Below are 25,751 nucleotides of genomic sequence, written 5' to 3' on the forward strand. Positions count from 1 at the left end.
ATCCTGGCGTATACGCACAAATTGCTGCAGATGCAATTAAGGCATGGAAGACTTTACAAGGACATGGAGGTTTACAAGGTCAATTATCTAAGGTAATACAAGGAGCTAATGAACCTTATGCTGAATTTGTAGATAGGCTTATTCAAACAGCTACCAGAGTTTTTGGGAATACAGAACAAGCAATGCCATTACTAAAACACCTGGCTTATGAGCAAGCGAATCGTTGGTGCAGAGATATCATTAGACCATGGAAACATGAAGATTTAAACACATATATTAAATTATGTAGAGACATTAATGAACAAGAGCAAGTCATGGCAGCTGCAGTAAAACAGGCTTTAGATGCCAGAGACATTAATGAACAAGGGCAAATTGTGGCAGCTGCAGTAAAACAGGCTTTAGATGCCAGGCCAAGAACATGCTACAATTGTGAACAAACAGGACATTTTAAAAGGCATTGCCCCATTGGAGGAGGGTTTAACAAAACTAGGTATCAAAGGAGTAGAATACCAGGTATTTGCCCACGATGCCGTAGAGGGAGACATTGGGCTAATGAATGCCGTTCTCAAACCACCATAGAGGGTACTCCATTATCAAAAAACAAACAAGGACCAGGTGTTTATCCACGATATCGTGGAGAAAGGCATCGGGCTCCATTGCCAAAAAATGGACAGGGGGGCCCAATGCTCCGGGGCCCAAAACCACAAATATACGGAGCACTGGAGGAACCCAGCAACCCCATCAGGGTAGTGCCCAGGACACATTGTCCATCAGATCCCTCATCAGACAAACCAGAGGGAGCGCAGGGTTGGACATCTGCGCCTCCGCCAGAGCAGTACTAACTCCAGAGATGGGAGTTCAAATCATTCCCACAGGGGTGAAAGGACCTCTTCCCAAAGGAACAGTAGGCTTATTATTGGGACGCAGCTCTTCTACTCTAAAAGGACTTATGATAAGTCCTGGGGTAATTGATCCTGATTATGAAGGTGAAATAAAAATTATAGCCAGTTCTCCAAAGGGTATATCAGTAATTTCACCAGGAGATAGAATAGCACAGTTACTAATAATACCCAGCCTACATGATAAATTTTCCACTCGTACTGTAGAAAGAGGTTCCAAGGGATTAGGCTCCACAGGTGTAGATTGGGCTATGCTTTCTTTAAATTTAGATTCTCGCCCCATGCTAAAACTAAATATTCAAGGACATGAATTTAATGGGCTACTGGATACAGGTGCAGACCTTAGCATCATCTCTCGTCAAGAATGGCCAAAACATTGGCCATTACAACAAGCCACTCAAACGCTTCGAGGCCTAGGAGTGGCAACTAATCCCCATAGAAGTGCAATGGTATTAGATTGGAAGGATCCTGAAGGATGTGAAGGAACTATACAGCCATATGTATTGGATCATCTTCCTATAAATTTATGGGGACGAGATGTCCTAGATCAATTAGGTTTAACATTAACAAATAACATCAACCAAAATGCACCCACTATTATGACTAGACAAGGTTTTAGGAAAGGAAAAAGATTAGAAAAACAAGAACAAGGTATAGCAGCAGAAATGCAAATAGATCAAGGAACAGACAGACATGGGTTGGATTTTCAGAAAGGGCCACTGAGAAATGCCGCAGTCTGGCTGGGCACAATCAGGAGCCACTTGTCAAAAGAAACTAAGTTTATTTTTAGAACCACACACGCCAAACAAAACAGCCTCTCAGGAAAAACCCTCAGAGCCTCAACTGCCACCACCGGCTTTCCACAAGCCTCTCTCTCCCACACAAGCTTCTCTCCCTCTCCCACAATCCTCCTGCTCTTGAAGCCGATTGGCTGGGTCACGTGGGCGGAGCCAAAAAAGTCCCCCAATGAGCAGCTCCGTGGTCTGAAAGGGCAGGGAAACAGTCCAATGAGCATCACCGCAGAGGAGCCAATCAGCTAGATGTTGCTGGGGCCGTGGAGCCAATCAGCTAGATGTTGCTGGGGCCGCTGTGAGCCAATCATCAGCCGGCAGCTGGAAGTTTGCTGGCAGCTGGAAGTTTGCTGGGGCCCCTTTGGCTGTGGCTCTCAACATTTTCATATGCAAATGTACATACACATCAGTCTGTACAGATGCTACAGTCCCTGTGGGGTCTTTTCCATTTAAAACTCTGGCACTTCCATGTCATATACCTGCTCCTTTTATGTTTTCTTACTATAGTGCAAATGTATATATTTCTGACTGGCACAATTACACCAAAAATAACTTGGAATTAGAGTGACCACTTTGGGAGAACTGTGATATGGATAAAATGGTTCAACTGCAAGTTGCCCTAAAATAAAAAAACAAAAAGCACAGATCTGAGTGCCCAATGGTCTGCTGTGTGAGGATGCTTCCAAATACAACTTGAACAGAACATATGCCTCCCTAAAATATTCTTTAGCCACAGGTCACATAAAATACAAGCATCTTATCCTTCATCAGCACCAATGGACAGTGTTCAGGATTCAGGATTAGCTTTAGATGTTGACATGCCTGGTGCCATTTCCATATCATGCTGATGGTTTAAGTCATAGAATATTAGGTAAACAACAATGTTGGCTAGCAATTCATTTCACTGCATAAATGTCAAGATTGGCAAAACATTTTAAGTATACTCTAGTTACCAAAAAGGAGAAAACCCTCATCAGGCTGTATAATTTTTTTTTTTCTCATTTTTTTGGTGGTGGTACGAGGGATTGAACCCAGGACCCTGCACATGCTAGGCCAGTGCTCCACCACCGAGCTGCATCCCCAGCCCTCATGAGGCTTTATCAGCAACAGTCACTTTATTTCACATGGGAAGGCATCATTTTCTTCCTTCCCACAAATAAATTGAGCTTTAAATTTCTCATGGCTTTAGAATAGTCTCCACTACAGTCAGTTTGCTCTCCATTTTTTCCTGCCTGGCTTCCTCTTTTTTTTTCCCTTCTTTTGAAAACTTGATTTACTCAACAGAGTTCAGTTGTAAGATAAGACCCTGTCTCAAAAATAAAATAAAAAGGCCTGGGAATATAGTTCAGTGGTAGAACATCCATGGGGTCAACTCCCAGTACTAGAGAGAGAGAAAGATATATTCTCACTCACCACCAAATACAGTAAGTTTAAGAGTTAGGGTTATGGAAATTCTGTTGAAGAAAGTCTCAGAGAACTGTTTCCAGAATCCCTGTTAGGGCATTCCTGAGCCTTCCCTACTGTCCTTCTCTAGGCAGGAATTACATGATAAAGACACTCATTTTTTCCAATTTCCCTAAGCATTTGGGTATCTTCCTCTATTGTACCAAGAAAGTTCTGACATTTCAACTTATTTAGTGTAGGATAGGTTTGGATCTGAATTTCAATCAACCAATATACAGAGCTATTCTCAGTTTCTCAGAAATAATGAACCCAAGTCTCTGCCTAATAGGTCCAAGTCAATAAATTTGGCCTGATCTGATTTCATATTCCTTGTACCATGATTACACTCTTCACATCCATTTCTACATATACCCAAGGTTTCTCTCAGTAAAAACCAGCAAAATCATGCAGATTGGGGGAGCATATTGTTATGTCCCCAGTTACACTGGCTCTTCACCCTTTGAAGCCTACTGCAACATAAGTCTGGTTGTAGGTTTAAAACCAAAAAAAGGTAGTGGAAGAAGGCCCTGAGGGGTCAGCCATGTTTTGGAAGGCACATACCTCATTACATGTTCTTCATGCAGAAAGGGGCTAATCAACATTTGCAGTTCAGTCTCATGGTGACCTTCCCTAGACTCCAGTGACAGTGGCTGGTACCCCGCCCCAGAAGCAGGTCCAGCCACCAGGGGATCCCCCTCCTGAGCTCTGACACTACCATCGCCTACACAGCAGCATTCTCTCCACATGGTTCCACTTTAGCTCCACAGGCCTCTCTGCCAACCTCCAACCATTCTAAGCACTTGTTTCTTCCTGCTTTGGTGGTCTGCCCCTACAAAGGTGGGATTCAAACACTGCCATCCCCCAAATTGGCTCAGATGTTGAGATCAATGACACTGCACACATGGGATCATGAAAAACTTGACCATTCATAACTGAGGCTTTCTGGGCAGAAGCAGGGCAGGCACCTTTCTCTTGGGGGTAGAGAGTGGCTCTGGTTATTGTAGTCACAGGATAGGTCTCAGTGAACTGCCAAAACCCAGGTTTGCATGGTTTGACACTCTGGCATTGAGGGGACGTGCTTGGCCTCTCAGCCTGCGCCAATGTGGGGCAACATGAGGGGAGTGCTTAAAAATTGTCAGCAGCCACACATCATAGATGCGGGCAGACTATAGCAGACTCTGCCTCCACGACACTGTGGCATTCTTTTTGCCTCTTTATTTTAAAATACCTAGTCAACAATTCTTAAGTTCTCTTTAAGTAATTGGCATGGTTTCTGACTCCTGAGTAGAACCTGACAGAAAATCCTGCCATTCTTATTAGAGTTAGCATTAATTTCAAAGGTGCAGGAGTTGGCATGTGAACATTTACTCTTTCCCTTGTTTCTTTAATAGAGTAGAATGGCTGACAAAGCTGACAATTCCATCCCCAGGGTCCCATTCCTCATCAGAACCATGAGTCGACAGCTTCTGGCTTCACTTCCTATTTTCCAGCAATGAGTTATTAAAGAAAATGGAACGTACGATTTCCCATAAACTGTTTGTCTTAGAGACCATGTATCAATACACACAGAACACCCTCATTTTTCAAATCTGTTGCATGGTATTTCCCCAGAGGCACAATTGTTTAACCATCCGTCACTGCCATTTGCATTGCTTTCAACTTTGGGAGGTGAGGTCTCTGAAGCCATAAGATTAAGTGACTTACTTACTCTAGTAACATCAAGAAAAGAAAGAGCTGATTTCTACACCATCACAACAGAACCCATGCTTTAAAATGTTTTATTCTGACATATTTTAACTAACAGTTAAAAAGAAGCCACCGCGTTATCCCGTTAAATCTTAGCATCCTGATGCATCTGCATCAGTTTTTAGAAAGAACACAAGTGAAGTCCCCAAGTGCTCTCCTTGATTCCATCAGCATCTCCTGCCCTGGAAAGGCAGGGCAGTGACATGCATCCAACATTACAATTCATGATTTTACACTCTTATTTCATGTCATTTGAATCCACAGAAAAGTGGATTGTGCAAAATAATACTATTACATATCAAGAATGTTTACATGCCAGACAACATTTTAAGCATTTTACATGCATTATTTCATTAATTGTCCCCCATCCCAATCATTCTGTGAGGTTGGCACTACTATCCACATCACAGAAAAACACAAACCAATAAAAGTGTGTGCCCATGAACACACAGTATGTGTGACTTTACACAAATGGTACACAGTACATAGCTTCTGCAATTCTTAGCGTTTTGTGTACATGTATGTATGGTACAGGGGATTGTACCCAGGGGCGATCTGCCACTGAGCTATATCCCCAACCCTTTTTAGGTTCTGAGACAGGGTCTTGCTAAGTTGTCCAGGCTTGGCCTTGAACTTGCGATCTTCCTGCCTCAGCCTCCCAAGTAGCTGGGATTACAGACGTGCACCATCACGCCCAGCTTCAGCCTGGTTTTTATCTGGGTTGAAAGATATAATTAATTGTCTTTTATATTCACTTACTAAAGTACCAAAAAGCAACCCATTTGTTTACCTGTTCTTCTGTTGATGGCATGCAGGGTTCTGCCAATCCTCCTTCCTAAATAGCTCTGCAACGAAGAGCATAACATTCCTTTCTTCACACGGTACTCTTCTTGGATATATCCAGGAGGGCCACTGCTGTATAGTACAGTACTCACCACTTTACAAGACTCTGTAAATCATCTGGCACCATAGTTGTCACCAAAAGCAATATGAACTTCAGTTGTCCCACACACTTGCTCATATTTTGGCTTTCAATTTGTAATATTTTATATTTCTTGTGCTTTCTTCTTTGCACACACTTGTCTGTCTCAAAGTCTCTGTCATTGAGGGTGAGGCTAACCACCAAACAGTGGCCAAAGGAACTTCTGGCACCCACTCTTCTCTGTGATGGACCCAGCCCATCTGGCTTTCTCCAACCCCAGCTTTAGTTCTTCATGAGGGTAGAGAAGGTGGGCTAGGCTGGAGGAAGCCTGAATGCTGTCCAAGCCAGGCTGTGGCTGAAACCATCAAAAACTGTCAGCTGGAGTCCTGTGGCTCAGAACCATCCACAGCTGGGCTCCTTATCAAGTGCAGATGTGCACCTGAGCAGTGGCTTCCTGTCAACACTTCACTCAAGGGCCACTTCAAAAGACTGCTCCCCTGAGTTGGCTGAACCTGTCAGCTCTAGATTCCTTCAGAGGGCCAATTTTGTGGAAAAGTTCCTCTGTGTGGTAAACAAATAAGCATCCAACCCTGTCCTCCAGAGTACTTGGCTAGGCTGCAGTGACAGACTGGAAACCAGATGACACCCAACAGAGCAAGACTTGAGCTGCAAGAGTGGCGGGGCCGGGGAGCAGGGATGAGGGCCCCAAAAGCTGAAGACATGAACCAGCATAGAAAATGTGGCACTCTGGGTAAAGGGAGATACACAAAGCCAGGGAGATCAGGGTGTGCAGGGAGGGGCACTAGTTAAATCCAACACTGATTATCAAAATGTTTAGTAGTTAGTTCCAAGGAGTCAGGATTTTATTAATATTTCTATAATAATTGTATATTGAAGAACTAAGAAAATCTGCAAGTCCAGGCTACTGAACACACTGCACCAATACAATCCCCAAACAGTAACAGCATACTTCATTATAGAAGGATTCCCATTAATTTTTTACTTCATCACTTGTATGTTTTAGATTTTGGTCAGAATGTTTAAAAATAAGTACATCTCATTCTATAAAAACAGCAGTGGAAACACCTATTGGAATAAGAACTCCAGGTGATACAGAAAAAAACGGGTCTTCCCATGGTTGTACCACCAAGTGACATTTGAGTTGAACCTCTGTGAGGGCTCTAGTTCCAGATTTCGATCACCTATCCAGAGCCTCAGCAATCCAAGCCAGGCCCAGGAAGCAACCCACACAAACCAAGTACCACAAGGGTAAACAGGGAAACTGACACTGAGGTGCACTTGCCTGCCCAAGATCATCCTGCCAGCAGAAGGTACATGAAGCCTGGCATCTGGAACCCAGATCTAATGATTCCAAGGCCCTTCCCATGTACTAGCCCCTGCCCAGCCACATCTAACGCCAGTCTTAGCACCCCATCTGTGTCAGAGGGGAAACACTTGATTTCAGGCCGTGGGCAATTGCTGTTGTAGAGGGCCAAGATGGCAACACCGAGTTCCCACCAGAAAACTGAGTGATGCCCTACCTGCCTGTACCCACACACTACCACACAATTTTATTCTTCATTTTCTCCTGGCGACGGCAATCCAGAAGATAGGAAGACTCAGTACTCTAACAAAAAGACATGTACCAGGCTGGTTTCTTCTCATTATGAGAAATGGCCTGCCCAGTCTGTGCCCCAACTCACAGCAGTAAAAGGAGACGTCACTGCATAATTGAGACATTTTATCCTCACATTTGTAATCTGAGTTCTTCAATAATTCAAAGAAATTACTTAAATACACTTCAGAAATGTCACTCCTTCACATTTGTGTCATTTAGATGATTCTTGCTTATTGCTTCAACATCAGCGGGTGGGCAAGTGAGGGGGTGCTTCCCCCATCATGCCCCTTTGCCTCCTGAGGGCAACAGGTGCATGCCCAGTTACTCTTGTGTTGTGCCTGATACCAGCAAGGAGCGCACACACAGTGGGCTGTGGAGATGACAACTACCATGCACAGAGGCCGGAGATATAAGCACAGGAGCTTAAGCTTTCATGTGTGCTCAGGACTCAGGTCTTAACAGAAGTCAGAAAAGTAAAAAGTCCCATCCTGGGAACTGTCAGCAGAAACAACTGCATAAAAACCTTTCAGCTACACTTTACTGAGTCCTCGGGTGTGTGGTTAACACTTGCAGAATGCAATTCACATTCAGACCACACTCCACTCCAAACTACCCAAAGGCGCTCCACCTCCCTGAGGCGGCCCCAGCCCGCAATGACCTGTGAAGCCCACACAGCCTGACCTATCACTCCTCTGGACACTCGCCCTCTCTCCCAGCTGGCTCATTCTACTCTGCTCCTGGGGCCTTCCTGCTATCCTCTGAGGACATGGGTCAAGATCCTACCACCTCTGCCGGGAACTCTATCTAGAGATCCACCTGGCTTGCTCCCTGCCTCCTTCGGGAACTTGGATTTCCCTTTCTCTGTTGAGGCCCTCCCTGACCAACCTGTTTCAAATCACAGCCCTCCCTCCTCCCAATCTAGCATTTACTTTCACTCTTCTCTGATTTACTTTGTCCTTAACACACACCACCATCCAGGATGCTACATATGTCATTTGTTTATCATCTGTAAAGATCCAAGACAGTAGGATTTTTATCTGTTCCAATCACTGCTGGGTGACTTTTGTCTGTTCTGTCACTGCCTGGCATTAGGGAGGTGCTCAGGACATTTCTGCTGAACTGACGGACCGGCTACTGCTTGCGTAGACCTGTGGGGTGGAGATGGTGATGAGGCACTGGCAGAGCTCCCTTATCCAAGCAATTGAGCCCGCCACCCTGCTCTCGTCTACCTGCTGCTGAGACAAATCTAGGCCCTAGTGGATATCCAGAAACCCAGCTATGAAGCTGAAGTCCCAGCCTGAATTCAGGAGGCAGCTCAGGAGACCAGGTGTTCTCGACGCTGTTGCTTTTAAAGTCAACAGAATAGGCACAGTCACGGGCCAAACCTAAGGAAAGACTGAGGATCCAACTGGCTCCTTCCAGCAGCACAAAGCCCCCCAGGTCACAGCCATGTTGTCCAACCCCAAAAGGCAATGGTGTATCTAGAGTTGTCAAAGGAGATGTGGCTTGGGGAGCCTCAGGCTATTGTGAAAAAGATGGTTAGTAGGGGCCTAGGCCTCCAGAAAGGCCCCAAAGAACATGGTGATGCCATTCCCTATAGTATCACTTCCCAGCAGGGATGCTGGGGACTCTGAGCTTTGAAATCTTCAGGATTCCCTGCCAGTAGCTTCCAAAATAGATAGGGCTGGGCCCTTTGTGAAGGTTTCCCCCTCAATGCCTATAATCAGGGGTGCTCTAGCAGGGTAGTCAGGAACCACTCCCCACCCCACTGTCATTGACAGCCCCAAGCTAATCTCAAATATGGTTTTTCATATGCCGAGCCAAATTTGAAGACCACCTGAAGGTCTTCCCACACACTCTGCATTTGAAGGGCCTCTCCCGGGTATGAAACCTCTTATGGCTAACAAGGTGTGAACTCTTGTTAAATGTTTTCCCACATATGCTACACTTGTGGCACTTCTTCTCAGTGGGCACACTGTGGAGTCCAGTGAGTGTGACACTCTGGTCACAAGGCTCCTTACCATCCTTAAAGGGCTTCTCTTCCCTTGGTTCTAATTCTTGTACATTCAGCCCCACGTCCTGATAGGAAGACAAACCCGGTTGGCTGCATTCAGACTGTGGCGCCGCGGTGTGTTTTCTCTGATGGACAGAAAGGGTGTGCTTCCCGATGAAATCCTTCCCACACCACTCACATTTAAAAGGTCTCTCTGTGGTGTGGACCCTCTGATGATTAACAAGACGATAATTCCTATCGTAAGATTTCCCACACAAATTGCATTTATAGCGCTTCTCTCCACTGTGGATTCCCTTGTGATCTAAAAGACTTCTTTTACGTGTAAAGCTCTTTCCACATTCTTGACACCAGAAAGGCTTCTGACCAGGGAGGACTTTGGGCTGCAGATCAGGGAGGACTTTGGGCTGCAGATCAGGGGTCTCTTTACTTTTAGGACTCTCATACTTCTGGTGCAAAGAGTGCTGCCTCTGGTGTCGGTAGAGATTGGAGCTCCATCTGAAGGCTTTTCCACACTCCCTGCACTTATAAGGCTTCTCTCTGGTGTGAATTCGTTGATGGATGAGAAGGAATGAGTGATTGCGGAAGTCTTTGCCACACTGACCACATTTGTAGGGCTCCTCTGTAGTGTGGCTACTCTGAGGAGTTTGGAGCACTGTGTCCTGACTAACAGATGGCCCTGCCTCAGGCTTTCTTTTAATGGCATGTTGCTTCTTATGAACAATGAAGGCTGACCTATAGGTGAATCCTTTTGCACATTCACTGCATTGATATGGTTTCTCGCCTGCGTGAATTCTTTGGTGCTCACTGAGAGTTTTCTTTTGAGTAAAAGTTTTCCCACACTGCTGACATGAAAAAGTTTTCTCCATGGTGGGGGCAACAGTAGTCAGTGGGAGCGGACTACAATTTTGTCTGAAGTCTTCTCGATGTTTCTCTTGTTCACAGAACTCTTCCTCCTGGTGTAACCTCACATGACGAGTAAAGTTTGACCTCCACCGAAAGGTTTTCCTACATTTGGTACATTTATAAGGTTTCTCCTGCGTGTGAATCCTTTGATGTTCAAGCACATAGGACTTACAGTGAAAGGATTTCCTACACTGGCTGCAGTCAAAGGGTTTCTCCCCACGCTGGTCTCTGAAATGGTGACCAAGTCCTGAGTTGTAGGTGAGAGCTTCTTCATACTGATTCAATTCAAATTTCTGCTTAGTGTGGGTTTCCTGGTGCAGACGGTAGGCTGACACACGTTGGAAAGCTTTCTCACATAAATTGCATTTGTAAGGTTTTACTCCAGTATGGATTTTCTCATGTCGCACACAGTTCGAGCTCCACCTAAATGGTTTCTCACACACCCTACATTTAAATGGCTTCTCTTGAGTGTGAAGTCTCTGATGATACGCAAGATGGGAGCTGCGATTGAAGGTCCTCTCACAGTAATGGCATCTGTACAATGGACCCACCAGGTAAAGGCCCTGTTCATGCTGATGATGAGCACTGAGGCTGAAGCCCTTTCCACCTGTGTCCTTCTCGCTCCCTTTCAGGCCAGTATGAATTCTCTGATGGAGGCTAAACCCCCCAATAGTGTGTCTGAGTCCCTTCCCATATTTCTTGTAGTCATAATGGTGTGAACCTTTTCTGAAGTGTCTGCCACAGCCATGTTTAAGGGATCGCTTTCTCTTGGAAACTCTCAAATATGTAACATGTTTTAGGTCAAAACTATTACTTCTTCCCAGTACTTCGAATTCTTTTTCCACTTTATGACTGAGATCAATCTCTTCCTTCTTATTTTTCACTTGTGTGGGGCTTTCACAGTACTTCTTTCCACAGGGCCTGCTCTTCTGTTCAAAAGATATTCTGAGTCCTATTCCTTCAGAAGCACTAGTCACAGGGCAGCCTGATGGCACAGTGAAAGTTTCTTCATCTTCCAATGGAGCCTGTTTTAAGATGAGCTTGTTTGTCTCAATCTGGAGCTTACCTCCTGACAAAAATTAAGAACGAGAGAATGTACTCTTTTCCCATACTTGGAAAGCAATAAGGGCCCATGTAATGCCATGACGTGGGTGGTGAGGCTCTTGCCCGACTGCCAGTACTTTTACAAAATAGTCAGGAATAAGGCAAAACATGGAAGAGTACCCCAGATAACAGGGAAGGGAGGAGGAGAAGCAAGATGAGCATAGCAGATACAGACATGCAGAAATCCTATCCAGCAGGAAAAGAACAAGGGTTGAGAAAAGAGTATTAAACAGCAAGAAAGGGGAGAAGAATCATGGGACTAGTACAGGGGCACTGTAGAAAGATACCCAAAAGCTAAGAGGTAGGTTCTGGTTGAAAGGACTAGAGAGATCAAACCTGTCAAAGAATAATCAAAGGAACAGCCCCAGCAAGTCAGGAGGCTGAGTGGAAAAGGGAAGAACAGTAAGTCCTTCGATGGGCAAGAACTGTTAGAAAGAGGGCCACTGGGGGAAGGGTCAAGGCTAGAAACAAATGGCTTATCATAGGCCATCCAGGAAGAAAAAGGCCTAGGGGCCCATCACCCCTTAATGACACTTAAAGATATTCCTTCTAGCAAACAATGATCACTAGTCCCTAGTGAGGTACTTGACCTTAAGAGAGAGCAGCAGATGCAAGAGGGAAGGGTCTAGTAGATTCTGTGAACTTACCTCTAGGGGAAGCACCTGGATCCCTTTTAGGCTTAGCTGCCTGGATATTCAGGCCCCACGGCTCTCTTGCTTCCAACCAGGAGATCAGAGCAGGTTTAGAGAACGGGCCCACTGCAGAAAAGGAGGGAAAGGGTGGAAAGGTGGATGGATCACTCAGAACTATTCTCTAAGACCCTCTCAGTCTGAAGTCCTGAGGGAGAAGGGAAGGCCAGGAAGGCAGGTGGAGCAAGTGAGGGCAGGAGAACTAGAAAGCCATTTCTGATAGCTATGAGCAAAGGACTGCTAAGATTCTCCTGAGGTGGGAACCACACAATTACTCAACTGATTAATCAGTCAACAGTTTTGTTTTGTTTTTTTATTTTTTAGTTGTAGGTGGACACAATACCTTTATTTTTATGTGGTGCTGAGGATTGAACTCAGTGCTTCATGTGTGCTAGGTGAGCGCTATACCACTGAGCCTCAACCCCAGCCCCAACAGTTTTTGAATACCTAAATAGACTAGGTACTTGAAACATCTTCAATCTTTATAATCACCCAGCATGATAGGCATTATTATCCCATTTTTCAAAAGAGGATAATGAGGTGATAGATTAAGTTGACCTAGTTAGTAGTTACAGGATCTAAACCCAGGTCAGGTCCCTTTCTATGCACAACAACAAAAACCAAGAAGACAAAAGTAAAGGTTGATAGAAGCATGGGGAATGTCGGTGACTTACCCAGAGAAGCCATGTTCCCATAATTCTCCAGCATCACATCCCTGTAGAGATTCCTCTGAGCTGAGTCCAGCCATCCCCACTCATCCAGGGAGAAGGTCACCTCCACATCCTTGAAAGTCATAGCCTCCTGAAAATAACACTGTGCTCTAGAGCTGGTCCACAGCTCTCAGCTTTCAGGAGGGGCTGGAGGAATGGGGTTGGCTGGGAGTAACCCCAGGATAGATCTGCAAAGGTGAAAGACCATCACCCAGCAGAAGAGCTCTGGGCTTAAGGGGGATAATTGGGTCTCTAGGACATGGGTTCCTGGACATGAGGTCACTGGACAGAGAAACCCAGGAGGAGGGGAGGTGCACTTCACCATTAGGCAGCAATGCTGAGACATAAGGAAGGGCAGAGGACTCACCTGGGGCTCAGCCGTCAGGGACCTAGTGGCCCTTACCCCATCTCCTGGGCTTCCTGGGATCCCTTTGCTCTGGGAAATGGCATGCACCTGGGCAGCAGGAGGAGCTGAGGGAGAAGAAAGAGCCATGAGAGAGCTGTCCAGCTCTGGCCACCCACTGAGAAACCCATTCTTCCCACTCTTAGAGGGCTCCTGGACCCAGAAGCAGGTACTGACTGTTGTTAAAACACCCATACGATGTGACCTCAGTGTCTCACAGGGACTGGGAAAGGGGCAGGGGATGTGTGCTGGGAAGAGGAGCTAGTGAGACACAGAGGAGTTTGAGAGAACACAGAGGTAAGGGACAGAAAGAGCCCTTGTGAGAAGACAGACGGTGACAAAACAACACTATGGGAAATTTGGGGGACATGGCTTGAGACTGGGGTCTTAGAGCTAGGCAGAGAGTACCGGATTGCTCGGCCAGGAAGTCATGCACTCCTATTGCATAGGGAAGCTCCAGGTGGTCTCCCAAAGCAGAGCCGCTCCTGAGAGGTGAAGCAGGGGGCCATGTCTGTGCAGACTGCAGGGGTCCTGTACCCATCCAATGCACATCTGGGCTCTGGGCAGGGCCTGGATCCTAGCAAGAAGATGATGTTGTGAGAGGAACCCCCCATGGGAATCAGAAATCAAACTCAGGAAAGTGGCCACATGGCCAGTCTCTAAAGGGCACAGGGAAAAGGATGAGCAAATCAAACTCTATTACCTCCAGTCAGAGAAAAACCCAGGTAGGCTCCTCCCACCCTTCAGCCTTAGTCCAAGGACACACTTGGCCATCAGTAATAGCACTACTGACAGTCCTCAGATGCCACAATGACACCTCCAGCTACCTCTCAGCCCCTAACTTGCCTAGAATTGAGAAATTGGAGAGAAAAAATTAGTCCCTGAAAAGTACATGGATAATGGTTCTGGGCAAACATGCAGCCAAGCAATATCTTCCTTCAAGCACTGTCCTAGGACTGAAATGCAAAGTGACTTCATCAAGCTAGCTCAGATTATTTAAATCTAAATGAAACAGTAACACCCGAGAGAGGCGATGCTAACTAGAGGGTCAGCCAGAGAGCCATGGAAGAAAAAGTTTCTAAGGAAAGAGATCCTTGCCCTGATACTTCGAATAGCTTTGGTCTCTGAGGCAAGGCTGTCCTTGATGCAGAAATGAGCTATGCCAATGAACTTCGGGGCTCTATGCCAATGAACTTCGAGTTTTCCTGACCCTGTGGTGAAGATATTCTTTAGAGTGATATGGACAAATATTAGCCTGAGGCCAATGAACATCTGATAGAGAAAAAGGCTGCAGAGGATGAATTGTTTATTATTTCCTGTTTCTCTCAAACCATAATAAAGGGAGAAAAATGGAATAATAAGAATAAAGGAGCAAAGCCAAATCAGTTTAAAGATAGACAAACTTTCCCAGGCCCTGTTTTTTCATGCTATGGTAATTATTTAATGGGCCACAGGATGATTCTGCAGTTTCATATACACCTTAAAGTATTTCTGTTCATTTTTCAGTATTTGGCAGGTATCTCCCAGCCAAATTTCTAGCTAGTTTTCAACTAGCTAGTAAGGCTCTTTCTGCTCATATGGCAATGTTTCCATGGATTTAAAAACCTAACTTCTAGCCCTAAGTGAACTAAATACAACCAAGCCATAATTTTGTGACTGCTGTGTAACTTATTTCATTTTATACAATATTATTAGGTTCTTCTGAACATCTCCTTGTTTTGATAAAATGATAAAAATAATAAATCTCTTTACTGGCTTCCTGTGTGCAGCAGAAGGAGCAGGAAAGATCTGCTGGGTGATGTACCTCCGCTCTACCGCCCCGCCAGGCCTAGGATAGCCAGCTCTCTCCCAGCACCAAGGCCAGGGCCAGACACATAACAGGCACTCAAATATTTAGTCAAAAAATTTTCATAATCAGATCGTTTCTGCATTTTCTTCTCAATAAACTGAGACTCTGAAAGGTACAATAACATGGCCAAGGACACTGAGGCTGTAGAATTTTGGAATAAAATTTAAGACCCGAGGGCTTCCAATTTCCCAGCTCAGGGCTGCCCCCCATCACTTGTGTCCACCCGCCTACCACCACTCAGATCCTCAGACACTCCCTGAGGAGGAAGCAACTTGATATGTGTAGACTGCTCTTTCTCGTAGTCTCCCATTCAGAAGCCAAGAGTCCTGATCCTAAGGTCCCTCTCCTGCCTTGCCTCTTTATAGGTCTGGGGTCAGACTCAAGACAAATTAGATAACGTGTACAGATGGACTTTATATACTTTAAGCCATTGTGCACAAAAACTGTGATGGCTCAGGATCCATTCCTCAGCTGCTCAGGGGCCATCACAATGAGAAGAGAAGGCCTCCCCTGAACTGCTCAAGCTAACTTCAGAGGGCCACCTCCACCCCTAGACAGGCAGGTAGAGTTCACCAGGTACCACACACTTGTTCACTCACCCTCTGTGGTGTCCCATCAAGGTCCTTCTGTAGCTCCTCCAGCAAAGCCACAGCCTCCTCACCACTCTCAGGGTGATGGAGCTGCACCCAGGTCCGGAGCTCCCCAGGCAGGATGCTCAGGAACTGCTCCAGCACCAGCAGCTCCAGGATCTGAGGCTTGGAGAGAACATCAGGCCTCAGCCACCAGCGGCAGAGCTCCCGGAGCCGGCTCAGAGTTTCTAGGGGCCCAGAAGACTCATGGTAACGAAGTTGCCTAAAGAGCTGGCGGAACAGCTCCTGGCCAGGACGGTTAAGTGTCTGAGGCCTGGCAGTCTGCACTGAAGTATAGCCTTCATCATCTTCTTCTTTCTTTACCATTTGAAGGCGCCCTCGCTCCCTTGAAGCCTGGGCCTGAGCTGGATGGACAGCATACCACCTGCCTGGAGGCATCACTGCTGTTCAGGATCGACCCAGCTAAGTGCACACAGAGTCTGCTACTGGGTCCTCAGGAGTATCTTCTGAGCATCAAAATACCCAATGTCATTTGCTGGGACATCAGAAGTCACTGAAATAACCAACGTTCCTGTTCAGAAGTGGACAGATAGGAAAATGATGTCCATCTCACATGATGCAGTTAGATGCTGTTGGTTGAGATCATCTTTGGATGTATGAGAAGAGGGCACACGTAATGCACAAATGTACTTGTATCAAGCATAGCAGGGCTAGATTGTCACTTACTGAGGTAAGCCAATAAAACATCCCAGAGTAAAGTAAAACACGTATACAGCTAAAATACAAAAATATCTGATGAAAAAATCAAAGAAGATGTAAATAAGCTGACAGACATACCATATTCAAGTATCAGAAGACCTGACACTGTAAAGTTATCAATTCTTCCCAAGTTGATCTATAGGTTTAATGTAATACCTTCAAAATTTCAGTAAGAATTTTTAAGGGTTATGAGGGATATGGCTTAGTAATAAAGTGCTTTTCTAGCATGCATGAGGCCCTGGATTCAATACCCAGCACTACAAAAAATAATAATATTTAAAATTTTAAATTTAAAAAATATGCAACAATTTACATGGGAAGGCAAAGGAATTAGAATAGGCCAAATAATTTTGAAAGAATAAAGTGAAAGAAATCAGCCTGTATAATTTTAAGACTTATAGTCACAGTAATCCAGACTGTGTGATATTAGTAGGTAACAGATATTAGTAGGTAACAAACAGATCAAGGAAACAGAACAGAAAAAACAGAAACAGACCCACACAAATTTGATCAACTTGTTTTTTAAAACATCAAATAGGATTTTACTAATATTATATATAGTATTTCAAAAACAAAATGCTGATTGGAAAATCCTTGATTTTATGGCCCATGATGATTAAGGCCAATCACTGAATGTATGAAAATCACTAATCCAGCTTTTCACTGATTTCCTGCATTTCCTTTCACATCTCCTCATAACAAAGGGTCAATCCAAGAGGTCAAGCTACTTTCAGGAGACAACAGAGCTTCGAAAGCAAAGAAAGTAAACCAAGCCAAATCCAGCTCCCCACTTATTAGCTGTATGACCACATAATCTTACCTTATTATATAATGACATTTAAATGAGAAGCTACCTAAGGCACATTGTGGGCTCTCACAGTGTTTGTCTGTTTCTTCACATCTAGGAAAGGAGCTTGTGCCCAGGGGCTTGTGCTTCAGATCACGTCACCATGTAGAGGAGTCCACCCCTGAGATGTGCCCAAATGACTTTCCATAAAAAAGCAAAAGTAATTCCAATAGGAAAGATAGTTTTCTCAACATATACTACTAGAGCAATCAGACAGCCATAGGCAAAATAACAAAAGTTGACCTTGATCTCATTCCCTGTAGAAAAATCAATTCAAAATGGATCACAGGCTTAAATGTCAAACATTAAACTGTGCAACTTTGAGAGAGGGTAAAAAAAAACAACCAAAGGAGAAAACCTTCAGGATTCAGCAATATATTAAAAAGAATGATACACCACAAACAAGTGGAATGTATCCTAGCAAGGCTGATTAACATATCAGCAGAATAAAAAATAAAAAACAAAAATTACACATTCCCAATCAATCGCTGATATGTGGAAGCTAAACAACAATAAAGCAGGGGAGGGGAAGAAGAGTAGTTCAGGGGCTGGAGTTGTAGCTCAGAGGTAGAGCATTTGCCTGGTACGTGTGAGGCACTGGGTTCGATTCCCAGCACCACATATAAATAAGCAAATAAATAAAGGTCCATCAACAACTAAAAAAAATATTAAAAAAAAAAGAAGAGTAGTTCAGTATATTAAACAAAGGGGAATAAAAGAAAGGTGGGGTAGGAATAGTAAAGACAGTATAATAAATCTAACATTTTTCCTATGCACACATATGAAAACAGATCTAAGTGAATCCCACCATGGTGCCCACTCCCAAGACTGACATCCTAATCAGAACAGGATCTATTCCATGCTTGTACATTTTTACCAAAATGGATTCTAATGTCAAGTATAACATGTATAAGAAGAATCCATTAAAAAAAAAACATGTTCCTGTCAACAGATGCAGAAAAAGTTTTAACAAAATCAAACATCCTGTCATGACAAAAGAACTTGATTAATAGAAACTGCTCAGTTTGCTAAAAAGCCATCTACAAAAACCCACAGCTAACCTCATACATGGTGAAAGCTGGATGTGGATGATGATTCCCCCTCAAAAGCATGAATAAGACAAGAATATTCACTCTCACCTCTTCTACAAAACACTGAATGGGAGGTTCTGGCCATGCCAGTTGAAGAAAGGATGGAAAAATAACTACTATGTCGCAGGCACTAAGGTCCCAGAAATGAATAAAACAGACAAAAAGCACTGCTTTGAGGAGCTTATTAAGGGAAGATAGATATGTAAGTAGCATGCCAGACAGTAATGGGGCTATGTAGTAAAATAAAACAAAGGAGACGTTTAGGACCTACAATGAAAAAATAAGGTCTTAAATTCAATCTTGCAGAAAGCAAAGGAATGCTCACAAGACCTCTTTTATATTGTTTCTAGGACAAAACATTGAAGACTACAAATTACAGTAAGTTATGCGTTACTGTACTGTATTATCTTTTTAGTCTCAAGCAACTGATATCATAGAATGTTTATTATGCATTAATATTTCTGGACACCAGAAGCCACAGAAAACTTACTGGTGGAACGGTTAGCAATTTTCATGCTTTTGTCAGCTTTCCTTTTAAGTGCATACTGGAGTTAATCTTCAAAACATTCCCATCTTTCAGCCTACCATAAGAAGGGATGGATTTATTTATGTAATTTTTTGCAGCCAAAGTTTATCTGCCTTTCTTTGGCATTACAAAAAAATACTAGAGCAGCCTAATTCTTCAGTCCCTAAATATGCTGACTACTGGCATCAAATCAATATTGGCATCAGATTCACCATTTTAGGCCGGGAGCCATTTTATCTAGAGGCTCCAAAGTTTCGATTCTGAGGCCATACTGCTTAACTTCCTGTAAGAACATGTATCTACTAAACGATTAACCCCACCACAGCTTATGATGCAACTCCTAAGCAACCTATGAAATTCCTCTTGCAACCTATAAAGCTGCTCTGTGAGTGCCGACCGTTGCTGCTCTCCTCGGAGGGACAGCCTTGTTGGTTTGCCTTGTGTTACCAACAATAAACCTCTTGTGTAAGATTCCAGTGTGTGACATGGTCTTTGGACTTTGCGTGGACTCTGCAAGTGTCCTTCACTGGTGCAGTGACTTGGATTAGGCTCTCCCATCAACTTGCTCTCCCCTTGGGGGAGCTGAGCTGCTTTGGGATCCTATGCTTGGTCCTAGGCCGCCCTCATCACAAACTCACCTTCCATTTCACCGGCTGATTTGAGTAAGTTCCCCTGCCTTCGGTCAACTCAGACGACCTGCCAGTCTCAGGAAGTGACAGCTGAACGTCCAGCACCCCAGGGTTCTGGGCACCCCAACCACGGCTTTCAGAGCTACGGTTGATCCCTACTGTCAGCCGAGTCCATAAGCTCAGAAGGCCTCAACCCTGGCAAAAGATCTCTCTCTTTCTGGGTCTCGGTTACTCTTTCAGCTCAAAAGCCCTGGTGCTAGGCACCAAGAACCCCTACTGCCCTTAGCCCCAGCTACTGTCCTGAGGCAGTGACTGTTGTGTGTGAACTGATAAATTCAATCAATAAGAGTATAAGTTATAGGTTACAGATTAGTAAAAAAATATAGATTATAGATATAAGATTTTGATAAGTGAGATAAGACAATTATAAAGCAAGAACTGTCATAGACAGGCCTAAGACTCCATTTTCCTGCCTTCTATAAAACACTGTTACAAGAGCTGTTTCTGAGAAACTGAAATGAAAGCTGTTTTCTTATTTAAAAAAAAAAAAAAATTGTCTTTCTGTACTTTGTACCCCACCCAATTGTACTTTACTCAGGATGCAGCAGTAGTCACGGTGAGCTACATCCTGGGTTTGAATGCTGTTAGGATGGCCTTAGGCCTGAGCCTAAGCAACTCCAGTTTGAAACCAGCAGTTTCACCAGGCACACCCACAGAGCCCTCCAGTAAGGCCACAAACAAGTTACTTCCCCTCACCCAGATAAACAGAGTAAAGCCCCTGGCAGGCTGTCCTTACCTGATAAGAGGAAAAGGCTAGAGACAGGGTGGAGACCACCAGACCAGATGTTTCTGATCCCAGGGTAAATGATGTCACTGAGAAATCCGGGGATAGCTGATAAGGATTGAAAGGGGGGTCAAAAGCCCTAAAATATAGTATAAATAATAGAGCAAATGAACAGGGATTCAGCCAGCTGAAATAAGGATGCACTCGAGCTGGAGAGCCGGATGAGGACCTGACATCCCATCACTTGTCATCATTCTGAGCTTCTGCGTGATCCTCACCGCTCTCAAACTCTACCACCTCTTCTGGACCTTGGTGAGAGCAGCAACTTCTCCCTATGACCTTCTCCTCAACTGATCATCCACTCCACGCCAGGAAAAGCCTGCCTTGGATCTTTGGATCTGGACCTGATACTATGTTTGAGTGAGTGTGCATCTGCTGGACATAAAGCCTAAGGCTTCAGACTTTTGAACTTAGCCTGCAGAGGGAATGTCTGTCACTAGCCTGTCATGATTAAGTGTGTTTTGCAGTGTTTAGAATTAATCTAGAATTGTTTGCTGTGAATTGATTCTGTCTATTGCAGTGCCTAGCATTAAGGATTGTCGTTTTCTTGATTAAGAACCTACAGAGTGAAACTGTTTTAGGTAATTTGAGTGAATAAATCATTGAAAGGGGCAGAAGTGCATGGACATTCTTTATTTCTCCCCTCGAATGCATATGTCACAATTTTGCCCCCTCGCAACAAATGCCCTCGTGGGTCTACATGACTTTGAAATAGATTCTCACCCCGCAGACCCCCACCCAAATTCAGGCTGCAATAGCACCTGCTTGAACCCAGGGCTGTGGTCAACTGAATTGCAAAGCTAATGCTTTTTTTTTTTTTTAATTGCTTCTGTTTATCGCTTGCTTGCTTGCTGGAAAATTCCAGTTCTGCCTAGAGCCCACAGGTCCCACTTATTAATATTTTAATTTCTATGATTGGCTAGCTTACAATCCGATAAACAAGTCACTGAGTTGTGTTTTTTGTGTTTATATTCTCTTTGGATGGACCAGGAAGCTGCTGTCCTCCCACAGAGATTGAGTCTCTGTGATGGGTGACAGACCCTGGCCAAGTAAATAAAGCTCTCTTTTGATCTGAAATTTGGACTTAGAGTGCTTTCTATGGCGTCTCCCCATAACAGTGACAACTCCCAGAGCAGTTAGCTCTTCCTCATTCAGTATAAGAGAACACAGAGGGATGCCTCTGTTTCTCCCTACCAACTCTCTCTTGCCATGGGGTGCAGCCAAGTCTGCCATCCCCTCGGACACCCCTTTGGGTTGCCTTTTAGCAAATTTAGATTCACTCCACCTTACCTCTGACTTAAGGTTCGAAAACTAATTCATCTCTGCAACTAAATTTGGCCCTTCTATACCTTAGACAATGATTTCAAACGGCCACTAAGGGCATTCTAGATTCCCAACATTTTGAGGGACATTGTTAACTTTTGTGAGCACTCAGGGAAATGAAAAGAGAGCCCCTATGTTCAGGCTTTCTCTTTCCTTTGTTCCGAACCATCCCTCTGCTCTTCCTATTCTCCAGCCCAGGTTCTGCTCACTCTTGAAACCCTCTCCTCGACCTCAGCGCCTTCCTGAAATCCCAGACTTCGGCCCCACTGACAAACCCCCTCACCACTGTTCTCCACCTTCTACTCAGAATCCTCTGGGACCTCCCTCACCTACTTTCAATCTACGCGTTACTCACTCTCACTCTCGCATGGACCCCTCTACCCAGCCCACACCTCTGCTTCCCCTTCATGAAGTAGCAGGGTCGGAGGGAGTTGTTCGGGTACCTGTCTCTTTCTCCCTTAGTGACCTCTCTCAAATCGAAAGAAGGCTAATGTACCTCCAATCCTTCAGGGTACATTACGGAATTCCAATACCTAACCCAGTCACACGATCTAACTTTCCATGACGTTCATATGATCCTATCCAACACCCTCCTACCTGAGGAACACAGGTGAGTTTGGGAACAGGCCAGAAACTATGCCCACAAGGTTCATAATTCCTCCGTCTCCCAATTGGCACTGAGGCAGACCCTGATCGTGACCACAACTGGGATTACAATTCGATGAACGGATCACTAGTAGGAACCTATTTATTACCTGCCTCATGGCTGGACTAAGAAAATCGGCCCATAAGCCTATTAATTATGAGAAACTCCAAGAGATTATTCAGGATAAAAATGAAAACTCCTCAATGTTCTTGGACTGCCTTACAAAGGCCCTTTTACAGCACACCAATATAGCCCCTGAAACCCCAGACGGGAGACAACTACTAATGACCTACTTCTTCTCCCAGGGCTTCCCCAACATTAAGGCTAAATTCAAACACCTAGAGAGGGGACCCCTAACTCCTCAAGCAGAAGTTCTACTAGTGGCTTTTAAGGTGTATAATGGGAGAGATGAGAAGGCCCGTAAACAAAAATACCAGATGCTGGCCAAAGCCTTTCAACCTGCCCCAACCACGGGCATTTGGGCATCCCCGCTTCCTAGGAAGCAGCCAGGGGGACCCCTGGCCCCTGCTTCAAATGTGGTCAAACAGGTCATTGGGCCAGAGCATAAATGAATCCCCAGAAGCCTCCTAGTGCATGTCCCAAATGCCATCAGGAAGGATACTGGGCGGTTGACTGTCCTCAAACACCAAGAGGTACAAGGCCATCTGCTCTGATACCTTTCAAGCGGATCTTCTAGGTCTGGCAACAGATGACCAAGGAGGCCTGGATCCCCTCACCTGACTTCTCAGGAGCCCAGAGTAACCACTGTGGTAGCAGGTAGGCCCATCTCTTTCTTCTTAGACACTGGAGCCACATACTCAGTCCTAAAGGAGTTTTGGGGACCTACTTCTCTTTCTCGTTCCTCTATTGACAGGGTAGAAGGAACACAGACCAGCCCTTACAAACCCCTTTGCTTCACTGTATATTCCACGGCATTACCCTTTCCCACTCCATCCTGGTGGTTCCCCGCTGCCCAGTTCAAGAAATCAAACAGATCCTACAGGATCTTCACCTCATCAATAGGACCATAATTCTCCATCCACCCAGCAGTTCTGAACCTGTATACCCTACTCTCCACCATTCCCTCACACACCATTCATTTTTTGGTTTTGGACTTAAAAGATGCCTTCTTCTCCATTCCCTTACACCCCCAATCCCAGGACATTTTTGCCTTCACCTCGACAGAACTAGACACTCAAATGCATCCAGCAAATTTAGAAATCATAATATTTAGGGAGTACTGTGAATGTACTTAATGCCCTACATAGTTTAAAGGGTAAGTTTGTAGATATTGCATATCCAATATTATGTGTATTTTATCGCATTTTTATCCTAATATTACGCACAAGTTTTTAGAAAGAACAGCATGACCTCATTTCATAATCAAAAGATGTGTGTGCGCGTGTATGAGTGTGCACACCTATGTCAAGCAGCCAGAAAGCGAAGATTGCGACACTGCAGTTTCCACTTTCCCTCCACTTACCCAGTCTCCAGTGACCACGCCCTCGCACATACTTGTGTGGGAGAGAACGCCTGAAGAAACACCACTCCGGATCCTCCGCACTCCAGGCCCGCCCCTGAGGCCCTGGTGAGCTTCCCAGGGGCTGGAAGGGATCGCGGCTCCGTCCTGCCCAGTCCGAGGACTGCCGCCCTAGGGGAGACACCTCCGCACCGCGACCCAGGGCCCACAGCCGCCACCGTCACAGTCACCACTAGAGCTCACCGTCTCGTCAGCGCCGACAAACTGCCCCCGCCGCGCCCACATCTCCGCCGGGTGACGCACGCGCGTCGCCGCTTGGGCCACCGCGCCTCTCTAGGACGCCAGGAGGGCCAACGACTCGCCTCCTCCCGGCCCGAATACTGCGCTGTGGGTCCTGCGCGGTGGAGTTCCTGCCCCTAAGCGGCCACAGCAGGAATTGCTTCCGCCGCCCAGGTCCTTCAGGCCCCAGGGCTCTGTCAGCTTTGACTTGTTTTCCCACATTCCTCCCAGTACGTCTGCAGGACTTCCCTGTAGGCCTCTCTCCCCCGAGGGAAGAAAGGGAGGTGAGAGGTCGAAACAGGAACAATGACTAGATGACTGCTCATTCCTCCCTCCTTCCCGGTGTACTAAATGTAAAATAAGAATTAAAAATAAAGAAAGGGGGTTTGCAAACTCCTGTTGAAAGAGAACCAGAACGCTAGACCTCCTGTAGGCAGATAGGAATAAAGGCCCCAAAGGAAGGAAGGAAACCATGACATCCTGAGATACCTGGCCTGCAGAGCATACTGTGGCTGCCAGGGATGGCTTCAACCACAACAGCACTTCCTTAGCTGCCACTAGCAACGGCCAACCACAAAATCTACCCCCTACCCAAACACTGCCTCTCACCTGGGTTGAGTGCCAAACCCCAGGGTTGAATGAGTCCTCTCAATTTTGTAAATAAGGGATTAAATTTATGCACTTCTAATTGGTCTATTAAAACCAGCGCTTGACTGTCCCATGCTAGCATCGGGCTCTACCAATCACCTCCGCTGGACCATCAGCCATGCTTACAAAATTCCTAGACAAAAAACAACAGTTAGCGATAACCTCTCCTACTGCGGGAGCCTTTTCCTGCTTTAAATAAAGCTTGCTAGTCTACTGCCATAGTAGATACGGTCAGTGAATTTCATTCTTAGGATTCGCAAAACAAAGAACTCCCTTGACGCCAGTCTCCTCTGTTACACTATTAGACCTGGAGGTCAAGATGTGTGGAGCAGTCCTGTCCTCATGGATTCCAAAATCTCATAATCTTGTTAATTTTAACTTTTAACCAGTTCAACTTGTTTCCTGGTAGAGGTACTGATGTCATTAGGTAATACTTTGGAGAATACCTATTCTTGCTTGCCGTTATAGCTTTCCTATGATGTTTAAACAGTGACTAATCAACAACCTGGGGCAATCACCTATAACAACCAAGGTTTTTTTCCTCGGATTTTGGTTTTTGGGGTTTTTTTTTTGGGGGGGGGGGTGTATCCTCTTTTTCTTTTTATTTACGAAACCAGACCCCTCAAACCTATTTTCAGAGCACTTATTCTGGAGAATACATGTTTCCCCAAGTGGCTGTCCTCTTAGCTCAAATAAACACTTTTTCAAACACTTATATGAGATTCTGGGTTCTTGATTCATGGTAACCTTGAAAGAGAAGAACCAGATTTCATGGGAGACTAGTTACCAGGACTCCTTCCTCATTGCCATCACCTCCACACCTAGGGGAACACAAAACCTTAGCTTCCCAGAGTCTCCACCTATTATCTTCTATGGGTAAACTGTAACTAGGCTTACCTGATAGGTGAAGAATGGTGCTACTGATCAGTACCTGGAATCTTGGAGGACTCAGCTGGTAGGTAGAGAAGCTGCCTGAAGAGGGCTGGAGCAATGTGGGG

The 25,751-nt window shown here is 45.1% G+C and overlaps 1 protein-coding gene across 2 annotated transcripts; it reads right to left on the bottom strand.

Moving 5' to 3' along the window:
- Window positions 1-4,895: 4,895 nt before the first annotated feature.
- Window positions 4,896-24,118, bottom strand: Znf445 (zinc finger protein 445). Of its 2 annotated transcripts, none has more exons than XM_046436616.2 (7): window positions 23,830-24,118; window positions 15,691-16,234; window positions 13,651-13,819; window positions 13,207-13,310; window positions 12,804-12,930; window positions 12,088-12,198; window positions 4,896-11,405 (listed from the first exon to the last, which is right to left on the bottom strand). In XM_046436616.2, exons 2-7 carry the CDS (start codon window positions 16,117-16,119, stop codon window positions 9,214-9,216), a joined length of 3,132 nt encoding a protein of 1,043 aa, XP_046292572.1. In that variant the 5' UTR covers window positions 16,120-16,234; window positions 23,830-24,118; the 3' UTR covers window positions 4,896-9,213. The 2 variants fall into 2 exon arrangements, with proteins under 2 accessions (XP_046292572.1, XP_046292570.1); XM_046436614.2 differs by having other exon boundaries at window positions 15,691-16,252.
- Window positions 24,119-25,751: the final 1,633 nt, after the last annotated feature.

This window comes from Marmota monax, unplaced genomic scaffold (genome assembly GCF_021218885.2).
Source record: "Marmota monax isolate L192 unplaced genomic scaffold, Marmota_monax_Labrador192_F-V1.1 WCK01_AAM20220418_F8-fsc00021, whole genome shotgun sequence".
In the NCBI taxonomy this organism is placed as follows: Eukaryota; Metazoa; Chordata; class Mammalia; order Rodentia; family Sciuridae; genus Marmota; species Marmota monax.